Source organism: Bombus huntii, chromosome 10 (assembly GCF_024542735.1).
Source record: "Bombus huntii isolate Logan2020A chromosome 10, iyBomHunt1.1, whole genome shotgun sequence".
Lineage (NCBI taxonomy): Eukaryota > Metazoa > Arthropoda > Insecta > Hymenoptera > Apidae > Bombus > Bombus huntii.
Genome location: NC_066247.1, coordinates 4,849,677 through 4,863,744, shown reverse-complemented (window position 1 = coordinate 4,863,744; position 14,068 = coordinate 4,849,677). Strand labels below are relative to the sequence as shown.

At 30.5% G+C, this 14,068-nt stretch overlaps 4 protein-coding genes and 1 long non-coding RNA gene across 15 annotated transcripts in view; 2 read left to right on the top strand and 3 right to left on the bottom strand.

Annotated features, from left to right (window-relative positions):
• Positions 1-142: 142 nt before the first annotated feature.
• On the top strand, positions 143-8,885 carry LOC126870078 (phospholipase A2 inhibitor). Of its 4 annotated transcripts, none has more exons than XM_050627531.1 (7): positions 143-1,505; positions 1,741-2,445; positions 6,638-6,763; positions 6,834-7,089; positions 7,381-7,697; positions 7,788-8,158; positions 8,230-8,885. In XM_050627531.1, the coding sequence occupies exons 4-7, from the start codon at positions 6,841-6,843 to the stop codon at positions 8,469-8,471; spliced, it is 1,179 nt and encodes a 392-aa protein (XP_050483488.1). In that variant the 5' UTR covers positions 143-1,505; positions 1,741-2,445; positions 6,638-6,763; positions 6,834-6,840; the 3' UTR covers positions 8,472-8,885. The 4 variants fall into 4 exon arrangements, with proteins under 4 accessions (XP_050483488.1, XP_050483489.1, XP_050483487.1 ...); XM_050627532.1 differs by having other exon boundaries at positions 143-2,053; positions 2,141-2,445; XM_050627530.1 differs by having other exon boundaries at positions 143-2,445.
• On the bottom strand, positions 2,739-6,595 carry LOC126870038 (ATP-dependent DNA helicase Q5-like). Of its 2 annotated transcripts, none has more exons than XM_050627405.1 (10): positions 6,310-6,595; positions 5,990-6,111; positions 5,736-5,900; positions 5,488-5,664; positions 5,240-5,419; positions 5,070-5,175; positions 4,923-4,995; positions 4,580-4,807; positions 4,354-4,506; positions 2,739-4,288 (listed from the first exon to the last, which is right to left on the bottom strand). In XM_050627405.1, the coding sequence occupies exons 1-10, from the start codon at positions 6,428-6,430 to the stop codon at positions 3,373-3,375; spliced, it is 2,241 nt and encodes a 746-aa protein (XP_050483362.1). In that variant the 5' UTR covers positions 6,431-6,595; the 3' UTR covers positions 2,739-3,372. The 2 variants fall into 2 exon arrangements, with proteins under 2 accessions (XP_050483362.1, XP_050483361.1); XM_050627404.1 differs by having other exon boundaries at positions 4,887-4,995; positions 6,310-6,594.
• Positions 8,242-10,062, bottom strand: LOC126870141 (uncharacterized). The gene is made up of 3 exons (XR_007691130.1): positions 9,917-10,062; positions 8,907-9,246; positions 8,242-8,378 (listed from the first exon to the last, which is right to left on the bottom strand). It is a non-coding gene; the product is annotated as an uncharacterized LOC126870141 (long non-coding RNA).
• Positions 9,130-11,352, top strand: LOC126870068 (uncharacterized). 2 transcript variants are annotated; one of them, XM_050627503.1, is made up of 5 exons: positions 9,130-9,268; positions 9,742-9,880; positions 9,948-10,365; positions 10,450-10,967; positions 11,056-11,352. In XM_050627503.1, exons 1-5 carry the CDS (start codon positions 9,149-9,151, stop codon positions 11,259-11,261), a joined length of 1,401 nt encoding a protein of 466 aa, XP_050483460.1. In that variant the 5' UTR covers positions 9,130-9,148; the 3' UTR covers positions 11,262-11,352. The 2 variants fall into 2 exon arrangements, with proteins under 2 accessions (XP_050483460.1, XP_050483461.1); XM_050627504.1 differs by having other exon boundaries at positions 11,046-11,222.
• Positions 11,353-12,345: 993 nt separating this feature from the next.
• Positions 12,346-14,068, bottom strand: part of LOC126870031 (protein draper) — a 28,015-nt gene continuing 26,292 nt past the window's right edge. For all 6 annotated transcript variants that reach the window (XM_050627379.1, XM_050627382.1, XM_050627383.1 and 3 more), the window contains 4 exons: positions 13,896-14,006; positions 13,620-13,829; positions 13,360-13,542; positions 12,346-13,282 (listed from right to left, as the gene is read on the bottom strand). In XM_050627379.1, the coding sequence (XP_050483336.1) occupies positions 12,999-13,282; positions 13,360-13,542; positions 13,620-13,829; positions 13,896-14,006 (788 nt within the window). In that variant the 3' untranslated portion in view covers positions 12,346-12,998. The remainder of the gene's footprint in view (positions 13,283-13,359; positions 13,543-13,619; positions 13,830-13,895; positions 14,007-14,068) is intronic.

Here is a 14,068-nt window from a genome sequence, read left to right as displayed (position 1 = left end):
AAGTTATTTTCCTATTCTAATCCTAACTATTTTGAATTTTAATTATTGTCTCTATAAATTTTATTATTTATTTTTATTTTTTATTATTTAAATTAGTTTTCGTTAAGAAATTACATATATAAAATACGTTCCAGTATAAAGCTGACGAGTTGGTTTTAACAAATGGAACTCTATAAGCACTGTGAAGAATTAAGATAGCAATCACGACCACAGAAACGCATTCACGCATACAAATTCGTTATTCGTTAATATTTCATGGCATGTAACTTTTATTAAATTTATATAGCCTGAAGATTCATTTAAATTCCTAGTACTCACTAAAACGTCCGCCATAATGTATTATACATCCTTTCTGCTATTTACTGTTTCAAATTTTAGACGTCCATCAGAAATATAGATATCAATTATTATTATATAAACACACATATATATATAAAACAATATTATATATATGAGATTGAATTCAAACGTATTTTAAATGTAATAATTTAAAAAGAATTTAAGCTAAAATTTCAAATGATAATCCAGTATATAGCAATTCTCTGTTACTTGCTACTTTGCTAAAGATAAATAAAGCCAACACCACAACCAAGGGAAGTCTCATAACATAATTAAGCATAATGTTTCTCGGATTTTCCTTCTCCACTATTAAATTTAAAATAGAGTTTCATTATTAAATATATTTCGCATATTCATACTATATTACAAAACATTTGAAACACAAAAAAGACGAGATTAAATCTTTGATAAAAAAATATTCATTCTACAAGAACCTAAGACTTTATCCTTGGTAAAAGATTAGAAAAATAAGCTTATATGTAATCAAAGATCACTTCGTAAGGTTAAAAATTACAACTTCCGTGACTATTACAATTTCCTTTTTAACTGATGATCTTACTTGGCAATATTGTTCAAATGTTTGCGTATTATAGTGGTTTTCATCCAGTGTCCTACGTGTCCAAGAAGTTTCTTAGCGTTAAAATGATCAGTAAACGTTTATTCGCTTTCTACTTAAAGCAGACCGTAGGATTCAATTAACCAGCTTTTAAAAAAGATTTTGGAATTATTAGGCGAAATGGCTAAAATAAGTAACTTTAGTCAATCACTGATTTCTACCGATTAAAGTAAGAGTATTTATCGATAAAACTTTTTCATATTTTATTTTATAGATTTATGGTCTTATGCTACTTAATTATTAGTAAAATGGCAATATAAAACAAAATTTGTTTATAATGCAAATATAAATCTAAAGCATTTCAAAGTGATAAACTAAAAGAATAACTCGCAATCATTAAAGCTTACCTCATGCGTTTAAATTTTAATCTCCTTGAACTGGTACGTCGTATGTACATAATGTATAAGTACATATACATACAAGTATATATATGTAAGGCACATGCGTACAAGGTAAAGCAAGGCATTCAAGTTAAACTAGTCGTTCGAAGATATATCAAAACTGATTTCGCATTACAAGAAAAAATGAAGCATAACTTTTAATTTATTGGGTCTAAAATTTTTTGATATTTTTGAAAATCCTAATTTTCTTCTCATTTCTTAATGTATATTCTTCAAGAATAAAATCTTAATTTTTCTATTATCATTTATATTATATGACACGATTTATTCGTTAATGTAAATAATTTTTTTTAAAATTTAGATTCTCCGCATTTCTGCATATCAAAAGCTATGAATATAATCTAATTCCTTTATCTTTAACAAATCTATATTCTCCGTCAGCAGTATATACACTTAAAGGAAGTGCAACACATGCAGTTAAAATTTGGGCCAGCCTGATCGTCGTCGAAAAGCGAAGCTCTATAAAAAGAACGCGCATTCAGATGAAAAAAGACGAATGACCGGAAAGAAGGTAAAAAGGAAAGATAAAAAACGGCCCAGAGAAAAGCATGAGCTCGACATTCGTTGAAAAAAGAGGGACACGGAGATACAAGGAGAAAGTGAGAAAAAGTATAGGAAGGGTTGGAAGGAGGGAGCACAGGTGCGGCTGCTACGTCCGGACCGCCTCTAAGTGTAATGTTGTCCGCCGCGCAGTGAGGTGAAGTCCTCTTTTCCATTTTGTTTCAGCCTGCTATGATATTTCGAGCATCCAGTGACTCGTTTAGGTGTCTTGTTCCTTCAACAGGTTGTCTCTCCACGTTGCTGGCCAACGGAACTTCCCGCTACTTCAATCCAGTTTAAATTGTTAATACAGTTACAGTTTATATTCTTTTACTGAAGAATTTGTTAATGTTAACGTAACTTTGAAAGTTTGTTGAAACTATTAAGGTGAAATTCAAGTTTAAAAAGGGGACCAGGGAAAGATGAAAACAAAGAGATTCCTTTAGTGATTTCTGAAACGAATTCACCGGTGAACTCGGGTGAATCACGATCTCATCCCTCCTCCTCCACCTCTTTCTCATCTTTCTGTACCTCCTGTTGCTTCGAGCGGTGAGTACCAATGATGCTTAAATAATTGTTTATTTTTGGACCGGCGAGACATCGTCCCTGAATTGTATCGTTAATTCCTGCACTTGCGAAATAGTGAAATTAACAATTCCTTTCCCTCTTTTTCTTGTCTTTTATTAGGAAATGATAATGAAAGTGACTATATCATATGTAGGTAACTTCTGTACAATGATATTAATTAAAATTATAATATAGAAATTATAACTCACTTTTTTATTAAAATGGGCGATTTGAAAGTTTAAGTAATTAATGAAGTTTAATTATTATAATCAGTATAAAAATAAAATGAAATTTAATTACTGATACAAATAGATGCAGATATGTAAAACAAACATTTAACAACGTAAAACTAGAGAAGTTTTAGCATAACAATATTTTGTACTCAGTATCACCTGTTGCGTGGGCAAGCATGTTTGACGTTTTACGAGTATGACTCGACGACCTACTTCGCTTCTAACTTTGATGCGGTACAGTTCGATCTATCGTAATAAAATAAAAGTTATCTTGCATGAGATATCATCAACCTATAAATATTCTTCCTTCTAATATTCTTCCATTATTTTAATAGTATTAGAAAAAATTTTGTATTACCTATTGTGGAAATAGATACGCTTTTACGTAATAATATGATATAATAACTATTGCAATGTGTCTTTTATCGTGACTACCATTTAACATACTTATAAATACTAATAAACAATTAATACTAATCATATTATTTTTAACAATCGTATTCTATGTACATAATTCCATTCTGTAACATATATGACTTGTGTCCTATTTGAAGTACAATTGCACCTTTGATTAACTTACATGTTTGATAAATACATTGATAAATATGGTACAAATATGTACAATATTGCGTGTATCGAGTACTTTTCAAAGCGTACACGTTAGTTCGCTCTAACTTCACTTCTTTCGCAGTGTTATCGTTATTGAATGTCTATCCAATGAAAATGTATTCATCACACGTTCTATCGTTACATGCTCATGCGTCGGCTTTTCATTTGAATCATTCTTAATCCATTCAAAACACGAATCAAAAGCATTTCCTCTATCTCTATTTATTCCTGTCCCGGTAGTTGATTCATTTTCGTGCTCTAATTTTCTTCTTTTCAATTTGTAATCTTCAGGACATGTATCTGCGCTGACGAAACGTTTTCTCAAGTTTTTATCTAACTGTTTATCTTCAATAGTGCTGGATCCGCCAGAATTTTGTTTTGAAACACGATCCTTTTCTTTACACACCTTTATTTCGTCATCGTTCTTTAAAACTTTCGAAGAACTAGACTCGCACCTTTGTTCATCTTTATGTTTATTATTGCAGGGATTGATATTAATTATTTTTGGTTTAGTAGATTGATAAATATTATTTTGCGAGCTACAAGATATCATTTTCAAAGATATCACTGTTCCGTCTAACTTGTATTTATCCAGCAAAGACTGCGCTATCGCGTGTTGACTTAACTGTATCATACGTGAATTATCTTTCGCGGTTTTCGCCGTATTCTTTGCGTTACTTTGAATACCGCTCTTTACTGACTGGTGAACTTTTTTAAGAGAAATTTTTTCTGCTAATAACCATTCTTCCTTGTTTAGCGAAAACTTACCATCCCATTGCTTGATACACTCTACATCATTATCCGTATTCACAGCAATTTTTTTACTGACGGATTTTAATAACTTATGTTCTATTTCTGAGCTATTTTTCGGTTCTTCCTTAACTTGTGGAATTATACCCGATTGTTCCGTAAATTTTGAAACTGTATTCGATCGCTTTTCGGCTATTGTTTGTTGTTTCTTCACATCCTCATTAATATCGCAGCTACGAATTGAAAGCTATTTGTAAGTTATTATAAGATTTGAAGATTGAGTATTAATGATACTTACATATTGTATTTTATTCCTTCAAGGCTTTCTGAATATGCAATAAACTTATGTACCCTGATTTTTACTATTTCTTCGTTTTTACAAACGTCACAATTCGTTTTGCAAGATGCTATTATGTGCCCGAAGTATTGATTAACAGCTACATGCCGACACCTAAGCCAAATTTTATTATCTAATTTTGTAAAATTGTGGAAAAGAAATGGTTAGACGAATTTAAACTCCTTACATTATTAAAAGACAGTAAGAGATAAATTTGTCATATTCACTTAATCGTTTCCGAATATGTTCTATATCGTTCATTATTTTACGATTTTCAATAACGTGTTTCACAGAAGAATGTTCTTTCATACTAAAATATATTCTACAATATGTATAATCATTCTCTGAATGTATCTGTGTACATTCTCTATAATACTTGGCAATATTTTCAGGTATTGTCCAATGAACTATGCACCTGATTAAATATTTTATAAATTATATGGAATTATATATTAATAATAAATATCATTTCTTTTATTGTGATATATGTAAACCTGATTGATTTCTTATGTATAAATCCATAATCATACGTTGTAATGATAACATGAATTTTCTCAGATTCCCATTCACTTTCAATAATATGTCGGATACTCTTTTTTAATCCTAAAATATATCGTAACTATGAAATCTGAGATTCATAAATATAAAGATTAATAATTAATCCATAATTTTCTTACCATGGTGACAGACAAGCGTAGATATTCCTAGAGCACTTAACTTATTTTTTAACAACTCTGCAGTAGCTATTTCTCGACAGTAAATAATGCCAAAACCTTCATCTATCTGAATACAGATAATCTTGATAAATATTTACGTTATAGACCCATAAAAGAACAAATAGATTTACCTTATGAGCAGATGAATTAAAAAGACCAAGTACTCCTACAATAAAAGTTTTAAGATGTTCAAAGGGATCAGAAAGTAAATCTAAAAACCACACATCAAGGTGTACATTAATTTGCTGTATAGGTATTTTAAAAACTTTTGGGTCTTCTAATGTTAAAAATTTGCAAATATCTGTGGTTACCTGTTGAAATATTTAATTAAGAACAATCAAATATTTGCTGTAAATAATTCAAATTATTCCCTTAATACCTTATCAGTAACAGTTGTAGTTACTGCAATTTTAGGAACAAATTTCAGTTTGTCATTAAATGCATTTATATCTTTGTAACCGGGTTTAAAGTCATATCCCCATTCACTTAAACAATGACTTTCATTAAATACAATATAAGACAATAAGCTACGCTCTTGTAATAAAATGACAAGTTTCTGTTAATAAATTGTTAAGTTAATTGAAAGTTAATCTTACATTGTAAAGTTAAAGTTTTAAAATACTTTACCTTAAAATAGGTTAAAGTATTCATTTCAGTAGTTACATATAATAATACTATTTTTGGAGATACTGATGTCAAATCTTTTAAAATATTATACTTTTCTTTTTCTTTGGAGCTCCTAGATAGCAAACCAACATTAATGTGTTTGCTTCTTAAGAAATCTATTTCTTTCTGAAAATACATGATTATTTAGTACACATTAGAAAAATTAATTAATCCAGTTTATTCAATTAACGTTTTTTAAGTATCAGAAATGTTACCTTCATAGAAGATAATTTGGGAGAAAAAATAATTCCAACTTTTTTTTGTATAAGTGCTGGTAATTGATAGCAAAGAGATCTACCAAACCCAGGAGGCATAGATATAAATACATATTTTGCACCTACAAATTTACATTGTACTTTTTAATCTGTTTCTTTAAATTAAATTTTGCAATATTAATAATTATAGTGGAACAGTATTTTCGTGTCTTTACACCATATTTTCATATATATTAAAAGCATTATATACATTTAATACAGTTCTTAATAGACTTAACAATTAACGCATAACACAAGTTTTTATATTAAAAAATACTCACCTTCGCAAATAGAAATAATGGCATTTCTTTGAATGTTATTTTTAAAATTTTCGTAGCCGAAAACATTTTTCATAACACTCATTACATGATCTTCATAATTACTCATTTGCACAAGTTCCATTAAAGTATAATATTCAATTTTTGTCTACGTAGAACTATTATGTGTAAAAACATTCAAAACATATCTCGTACGCTTGATCACAAGAAACTAACCTTACTGGTCGAGTGTAGTGTTAGATTTAAAATTCATTTTGCTTCGGCCAATCAGAAGATGCAATTTTAAATATCTTTTGCGCGGCAATATTTAAAATAAAAATTTTTATTACAGGTATCAAAATATTGAGACATTAAATGAAATGGACTACAGTTATAGTGTTTGAAAAAAATAATAGATGAAAAGGATATAATGTCTTTAGCTTAACAACTTTTATTGTATTGACAAATGAACCTATACGTATGTAAGACCGGAATTAGATAAGATTGGTATCGATATGTTGAATATATGATTTATTTATTCATTTTAGATGCATAATGAAGAAATTTTATGCAATATTTTTTTTAATATGCACATCCACCGCTGACTTTTCCAATGTTTGCGACCCTAATTGGCATTCGTTAGAAACGTTAGAAACCGCCAAAGTGGAGTGTGGACCATCTTTTGAAAATCGTTGCTATTGCATGAGGACATGCTACGAGAATCACCATCAGTATGTCGTTAATTGTACTGAATCAGGATTTCATAACGCGGCGCCGTTATCGCACTTGCCGAACGACACACAAGTAAGATCATTGTACTAAAGATTAATATTTGTATTAGTTATAAATAAACTACGAATTTTTATGTATTTATGAGAAATTTAAAACTGCAATAATGCATAGAATCCATATAGCGTGCAAAAATATAAAAGATATCTAAAGTATATTACTTTTCATAACGTGTAAAGAGCAAAACAATTTTATAGCTAGGCCCCATTGTTTTAATTATATTTGTAAAGATATGAATTTGCATAAATATTCGCGGTCTAGTTATAAAATTTGACAAACCAATTGATATATTTGTGCTATTTTTAGGTGCTTATTTTTACTGGGAACAATCTCGGAGAGCTTCCATGGAACGTATTCGGCACACTGGATAGTTTGCCTCACTTAAGAGTGATAGATATGTCTAACAATAAAATAAGAGAAATTCGAGGGAAGGCATACCATCACGTCCAACACGTCGAACGACTTATTTTAGATTTCAACGAATTATCGTTGGATCCTGCAAGAAGTCATCCCAGGGTTTTCTCTAATTTCGTCTCCCTCTTGGAACTCCATTTAACTGATGCCTTCGAAGATGGTCCACCGAGAGATCTTGCAGCAACACTGCATGATATTTTTGTCAATAGGTATCGGATTCATAAATTCCAGTTTCTTTAATTTTAATTCCCCAATCGATAAATTTATGAATTGTTAATAATGTTTTGTAATTATTGTAGTAATTTAACGCAACTGATAAAGCTGCATTTGGAACAAAATGAAATATCAGAATTTCGGGACAGTAATGTATTCTGCGATCTCCCAAATCTTTTGGACCTTTATCTCGGCGATAATGCACTTACCGCTTTGCATTTTAATATATCCTGTCTCCACAAATTACGTTTCTTGGATCTTCAACGAAATAAGTTCACAAAAGTGGTCGATCATGATCTGCACGCTATGGACACGCTTATCAAGCATAATCAAAGCATAGCTGTAGATTTCACTGGAAATCCGTTTGTGTGTTCGTGCAAATTAAATCCCTTTATAAAGTGGATGAGGAAGACAAAAGTGTTCGTTCGTAACGAAGACAATTTGAAATGTTTTGAAGGTACTTGTATTAGATAAAAATTATCTTTTTGCCAAACACGATATGAAATTAAATGTAATTTACTTTTATAGGTGAAATACATCATGAAATACACGAAACAAAGAACTGTACGCCGAAATTGTTCTCATCAACTCCACGCGGTGCAACTGTTCTGCTCTTTTTCCTCTGTATAGTGTTAATAGGACTGGTGTGCGCTTTAATTTATGTACAACGCACGAAACTACAAAAGAAAATTGAGCCTATATTAGATTCGGTGAACAAGAGGGTACGATACACCTCGATAGCAACTGGTGATACTCGAGAAGATTTATGAATGAAATGAAAAGGTTCTTCGATTAAGAACTAACAAAGAAGAGATTTAACGCTAATTAAACTCGCTCTTCGGTTAAAATAATCAATCATTTTTAAACTCTCGAGAAGTTCCATTCTTTTTTATTATATAACACACAAATACACAATTTCGTTTTTGTCATAAGTAATTTAAAATATAATAAGGTATGTTTAACAATATAATGAGGCATTCATATTTATAATGCAATATGTGGTGATTAATTTAGAAGTAAAGAAAAAGGATAGAACCATCACTGAATATTCTTACAAGCTATTTTTTACGACATTAACACGCTAAATTTATTGACTTAATAATTATAAACGAAGAACATGTAATTTTGATATTGTTATTGACTCGAGTATATCTAGTACCGAATAAATGTTATATATATTTATATTTAAATGTGTATTCACTGACCTTATTAAATTTCCCCTTACTTGTGGATTGATCGATTGAATGTTTTCAACGGAAAATGCATACGTACACATAATATTCTTAGATTTGCTATTCCTTATCGTTGGCTATCAGACCATTGACATCTTAAGCAAGATTAGATAATATTTCAGAAACGCCTGAATGCTCATTGTATGCGTCGAAATTACTCTTGCATTTCAACTGTATCCGTTTGACTGAATTGTTTGTTTTTTATGTAATAAATAATGTCATCAGCTAAACGTCTTCGTCTCGATGAAGTCTTCACGTCATTTCCAGAGCTGGGTCCTACCGTTCCAGACGGTGGTTACGCATGGATTGTTCTCTGTGGAGTATTTTTAGTCCAGGTTAGTAATCTGATTATAACAATATATTTCTTCAGTTTTTTTTTAAATTGAATAGTTCTCGATACTATGTGTTACTTATACAGGGTATTTAGAACATTCACATTCAATAATTTATGCCCATAATATTAAATATATTATTTTACGTAAAATAATCTTAAAGATGTTCATAGAAATACGCAAGATTCGTAAAACGATCAAGTTTAAATAATCTATTTACAGGTACATATTATAACATGATCATCTTAAGAACCGTAGTATCGGTCGACATTTTTCAAAAGATTAAAATGAATCTCTATCGTTTTATTATGAATTCTTGTAAATATTATCATTTTAGAAAATTAGGTAAGTACAAAATCTTTTGTGTTATCAATCTTTTTTCTAAACACCCTGTATAATAAATTAATTTATACATTTTTCTCTTCGACCTTCTCGTTCTTTACTCTGCGATCAAAATTGTATTATTATCTTTATAGATGACTGTTCCAAGTATACTAGCAATGTATGGAATAGTTCTGGCATATATTCATGAAACTAAATCTACTGATTTTGATTTATGGAATGAAAAAATTATTTTGACGCCTATACTATTTATTGCATTTTGGACTCTAGCGGGTATATACACAGTTTAGTAACTTGTAATTTTCATACAATTATTACTAATCCATTCAACTTTTTCTAGATCCTTGGACAAAAATGATCGTGAGTATGGCGCCGATGCCCCGTTTAGTAGGCATAATAGGAGTACTTCTCCTGATGGTTGGAATTATAGCATCCGGATATCTTGCAACTGGCGGGGTTGGCGCTTATTTGGCCAGCACCAGTGCTGGTGCAGTAATGGGTATAGGCGCCAGTTTTATTATGCTATTGAGTGACTATGTTTTGAGGAAGTATTTCAGAAAGAAGCTCCTTATAGCTCTGATGTTAAGAAATATTGGAGTTTCTTTTGGTCTTCTGTTTATCCCGAGTATCACAAATCTGTTGTTGCATGAAGCCAAATTGAAAACTGGTTTACAACTGATAACCATGGTTTTATTGCCTACTGCATTTGGAATATTGACTTTTCGGTTTCCTCCTCCACAGCAAATTTCTCCTTATAGGTTCTTGTTTAGAATATCTTAAATAATAATTAATAAGAAATAAAGCTTTCAATATTTAACATACAAAAAATTATTTCGTTACAGTCTACTCTTATCAACTGAAGAAGACACTGAACTTCCTATAAAAATCTCCTTTGATGCTCCTGAGAATTCACAACATCCGGATGGTCAAGATGATATAGAAAATTTTGAATATGGTCAACCTGATGAAAAGACACATGGAGGAGGGTTACTAAATGACGGAAATAATATTTATGCTTATGAAGATTTGGATGAAGATGTGGACTTATTTGTAAATCCAGTGATTCATTTGGATAAGAAATGGCAGCATCAATTTCAAATTCTGAAGAACTTCCGATTTTGGGCTGCAACAATTGGCTGGGTTGGGATGAAAGTATCTACTCTCTTTTTCTGGCTTCTGTTACCCATTTTGTCTTATGAAAATACAAATAATTCCCATTTCTGGATGTTTCTATCCATCATGGCTGGTTTCAGTACCCTCCTACCAAATCTTGTTAGTTACAAAGTATTGACATTTACAAGTCAGAATAGAAGACTATACTTTGGCATAGCATCTTGGTTTTGTGGTATCAGTTTAGTAGGTAAATAATTTCTTCCTGTAAGATATTTTTGTAATTATTGAAAAGTGAGTTTTAATGAATTTGTGTTCTGAAAAAAAGACGTTTCTAGGTTTAACTTATGCAAGTAGTTACTTGTGGATGATGATTTTTACCTTCCTGGGTGGTGCCAGTATTGGCAGTTTATCAAGTTGTCAAGACTTGGCATTGTATGATGTTCTTGGATCTGAAATGGTTCGTTCTATTTATAAAGTATTTTCAACTATCGTGGGTTTATCCATTCTTGGTTTTTATTTTATACACGGTAAGTTTTTGTAACAAAATTTTATTTCGATAAAAGAAGTTACAAATGTAGGGGTGATCAATAAAACTTATCATGTAGAAATGAACTTCTGATTACAGACACAAATCTCTGTTTGAGTTTCGCGGCGCTTTTACAATTTCTTGGTGGATTTTACTGGACCTCGTCGCCTACTTTGAACTTAATTAAAGCCACTCGTTACAGATCTCGCGTGATGAACAGAGAAAGCAGAGACGAGACGTGATTAAAATAATATTCTATGGAATTAATATACATATATTTAGGAATTATTGATTTTACGTTACATCCTAATTTAACGATATTTACAAAAGTATTTATATTGATCACAACAATCTGTTTTCTCTGAATTCATCTAAAAATAAAAATAGTGTATATATAAAATCGTAAAAATAGACATTTCTCGGAAAATAAAAAATAGGCATAGAATATTGTCTAATATAAAAGATATAAATACGATTCCACTTGACGATATCTCATGAATGATTTTTTAGATAGATTTCTGTTGTTATTTGTTATGAGCGTATATTTATATGTGTATGTATGTGTATACATAAACATATACGTATAGACGAATAAAATATGCATTTCTTAATGTATGATGATACTCTATACTAATAAAAAAAAGTATGCTACGTTTGTTTTTAAATTACTTACAAATATATTCTTGCACATATACGAAATAAATTGTCCTTAAAATAAGAAGTGGTAAACATATATAAATACCGCGTAGGTATGTCTCTTCACAAAATGCAAAGAAACAAAAAAGGACAAATCTTTTAGTATTAATGATCATTTGAATGTATATCATATGCATGTTTTGAGATCGTGAAACCGGCTTCTCATTGCTTAAACAGACTTACACAACGATTTTGTACCTTATTTGCCAATTTACATTATAAGTGATCTAATTTACAAGACACGATAGATATCTTAGACATACTGGATATTTTTAACTCCATTATTGCATCTCTAGGTTCCAACATTTTTTGTATATAAAGATAAAAGAAAATAAACTATATTATTAAATTTTGTAATGCATGCTTCTTCCAAGGCACTACAAGGCATGCTCGTATGCAAAAGTAATCAACTATCATTTTATTTCTTCCAGTAAAATTTGATACGTTAAGTAATAAATTTTGTACAATTCTTGTAAATATCACAAATCCTTTTGTACAATTTTGATACGTCCTACTCCTATCTAGATTGTATCATTATCTTTTCGGTCATAAACAATAAAAAAGCACTGAATTTACTATTAAATAAGTTTTTTTAAGACTGTTTACGGCACAATTACTTATTTCAAATTGTTATTCATATTAATAATATTGCATCAGATGTTCTATCATATAAGTTTCAGTAAACATCATATTACGAAAAGAGACAGCCTAACACGTTCAGGATAAACAATCACTATGAATATACGATTTTATAAATAAAATATCCATTTGACTATTCGCAGCATTATTATAAAACTATGTACATGCATATACTGAGCAATCAAAATACATTTGTATTTTTTAAATGAAAATACTTATGCTTTTATGAGGTTTTTTAAGGTTTTCTGAAGATTTTCTTAAGACTCAGATTAATAACATGTGAAAATTTTAAAAGTATCAACAGACTAATCATTCAAAATGATAAGATTCTTAAAATATGCTTCTTTAAGTTACATCAAAGACATATAATATTAAAATTTTAAACCTGTATGATTCAGCCTGAGATCTAAGATAAATTTACATTTCACCAAGTTCTGGGTCCTTATCTTTCAAACTACTAGGTCCTGCATTGTCCAACGATTTCGAGCAGAAACCATTTGGCATTCGACTGTACTGTTTATAACCGCTAACCGGTCTTGGATTATCTAACTGATCGTATTCTGATTCGTCGTTATTTTGCTTGATTTCATCGTAAACATGTTCGATCTTTTTCCCATCCATTTCGTCGATGCTATGGTACACATTAAGGTTTGGATTTCCCATATCTGCATCTCTGTTCTTTAGATCATATCGAAGTGATCCTAACGGCAGTCAAAGAAAACATAAGATCATTTTACAGAACTTACAATTTGGTGTACTATGCTATTGCTAACAATACCTTTGCAATCATCCTCATCATCCGTACAGCTGTTCATTCCAAGTTTAGCTTTCTCATTATTTATCTTCTTGCTTGTTCCAAGATTATTTCTGAATTGGAAGTTATTCAATAAAGTAGCTGTTCCATCATCGAATTTTGAAGAGCCTTGATAGGCATACACGGGGTTATCAAACTGAGTTTGCTCTATATAAAAGATATCATTGTTGATTATAAGTATTTTATAATCCACTATAAATAACAGATTTGTTTGAAATAAATACCTGGAGGAGAAGCAGGTTCAGCGATATATTGCACTTGTGCAATTTCGTTCTTCAAATCTGCTACTCTGCGTCGATGATATACCCATCCTGCGAATATCATTACAATAACAATAATTACAGCAAATAAAAATCCTGCTACCATAACGCCATAGCCGGTTTCATCCCTCTCTTGAATGTTACGTGAAAATAATTCTTCGTCACAATTTGGACCTAAAAGGGAATATATTCCAGTATTAGTTAAGATATATTAATACTGACAGATTTGAAATAATATACCTGTGTATCCATGTCTGCAGACACAACCTTCAACAGGATGACAAATATAGAAATCATTCTTACAGTCACATGGTTCCATACAGTGATCGCCATAATACCCTTCTGGGCAGACTAGATTTACGAATACGAAAAACATTTATGTTATATTTATTTTGTTAGCCTCTCTCGATATT

Coding starts and splice junctions, on each gene's coding strand:
- LOC126870038 (XM_050627404.1), bottom strand. CDS start 6,430: ATGGAACTTGTGCAAATGAGTAATTATGAAGATCATGTAATGAGTGTT. Junction 5,665..5,735: donor ATACTTTAACCTATTTTAAG/GTAAAGTATTTT, acceptor ATTTATTAACAG/AAACTTGTCATTTTATTACA. Junction 4,507..4,579: donor TCTTACTGTCTTTTAATAAT/GTAAGGAGTTTA, acceptor AATTTGGCTTAG/GTGTCGGCATGTAGCTGTTA.
- LOC126870078 (XM_050627531.1), top strand. CDS start 6,841: ATGAAGAAATTTTATGCAATATTTTTTTTAATATGCACATCCACCGCT. Junction 7,090..7,380: donor ACTTGCCGAACGACACACAA/GTAAGATCATTG, acceptor TGCTATTTTTAG/GTGCTTATTTTTACTGGGAA. Junction 8,159..8,229: donor CAATTTGAAATGTTTTGAAG/GTACTTGTATTA, acceptor TTACTTTTATAG/GTGAAATACATCATGAAATA.
- LOC126870068 (XM_050627503.1), top strand. CDS start 9,149: ATGTCATCAGCTAAACGTCTTCGTCTCGATGAAGTCTTCACGTCATTT. Junction 9,269..9,741: donor GTGGAGTATTTTTAGTCCAG/GTTAGTAATCTG, acceptor TTATCTTTATAG/ATGACTGTTCCAAGTATACT. Junction 10,366..10,449: donor CAGCAAATTTCTCCTTATAG/GTTCTTGTTTAG, acceptor ATTTCGTTACAG/TCTACTCTTATCAACTGAAG.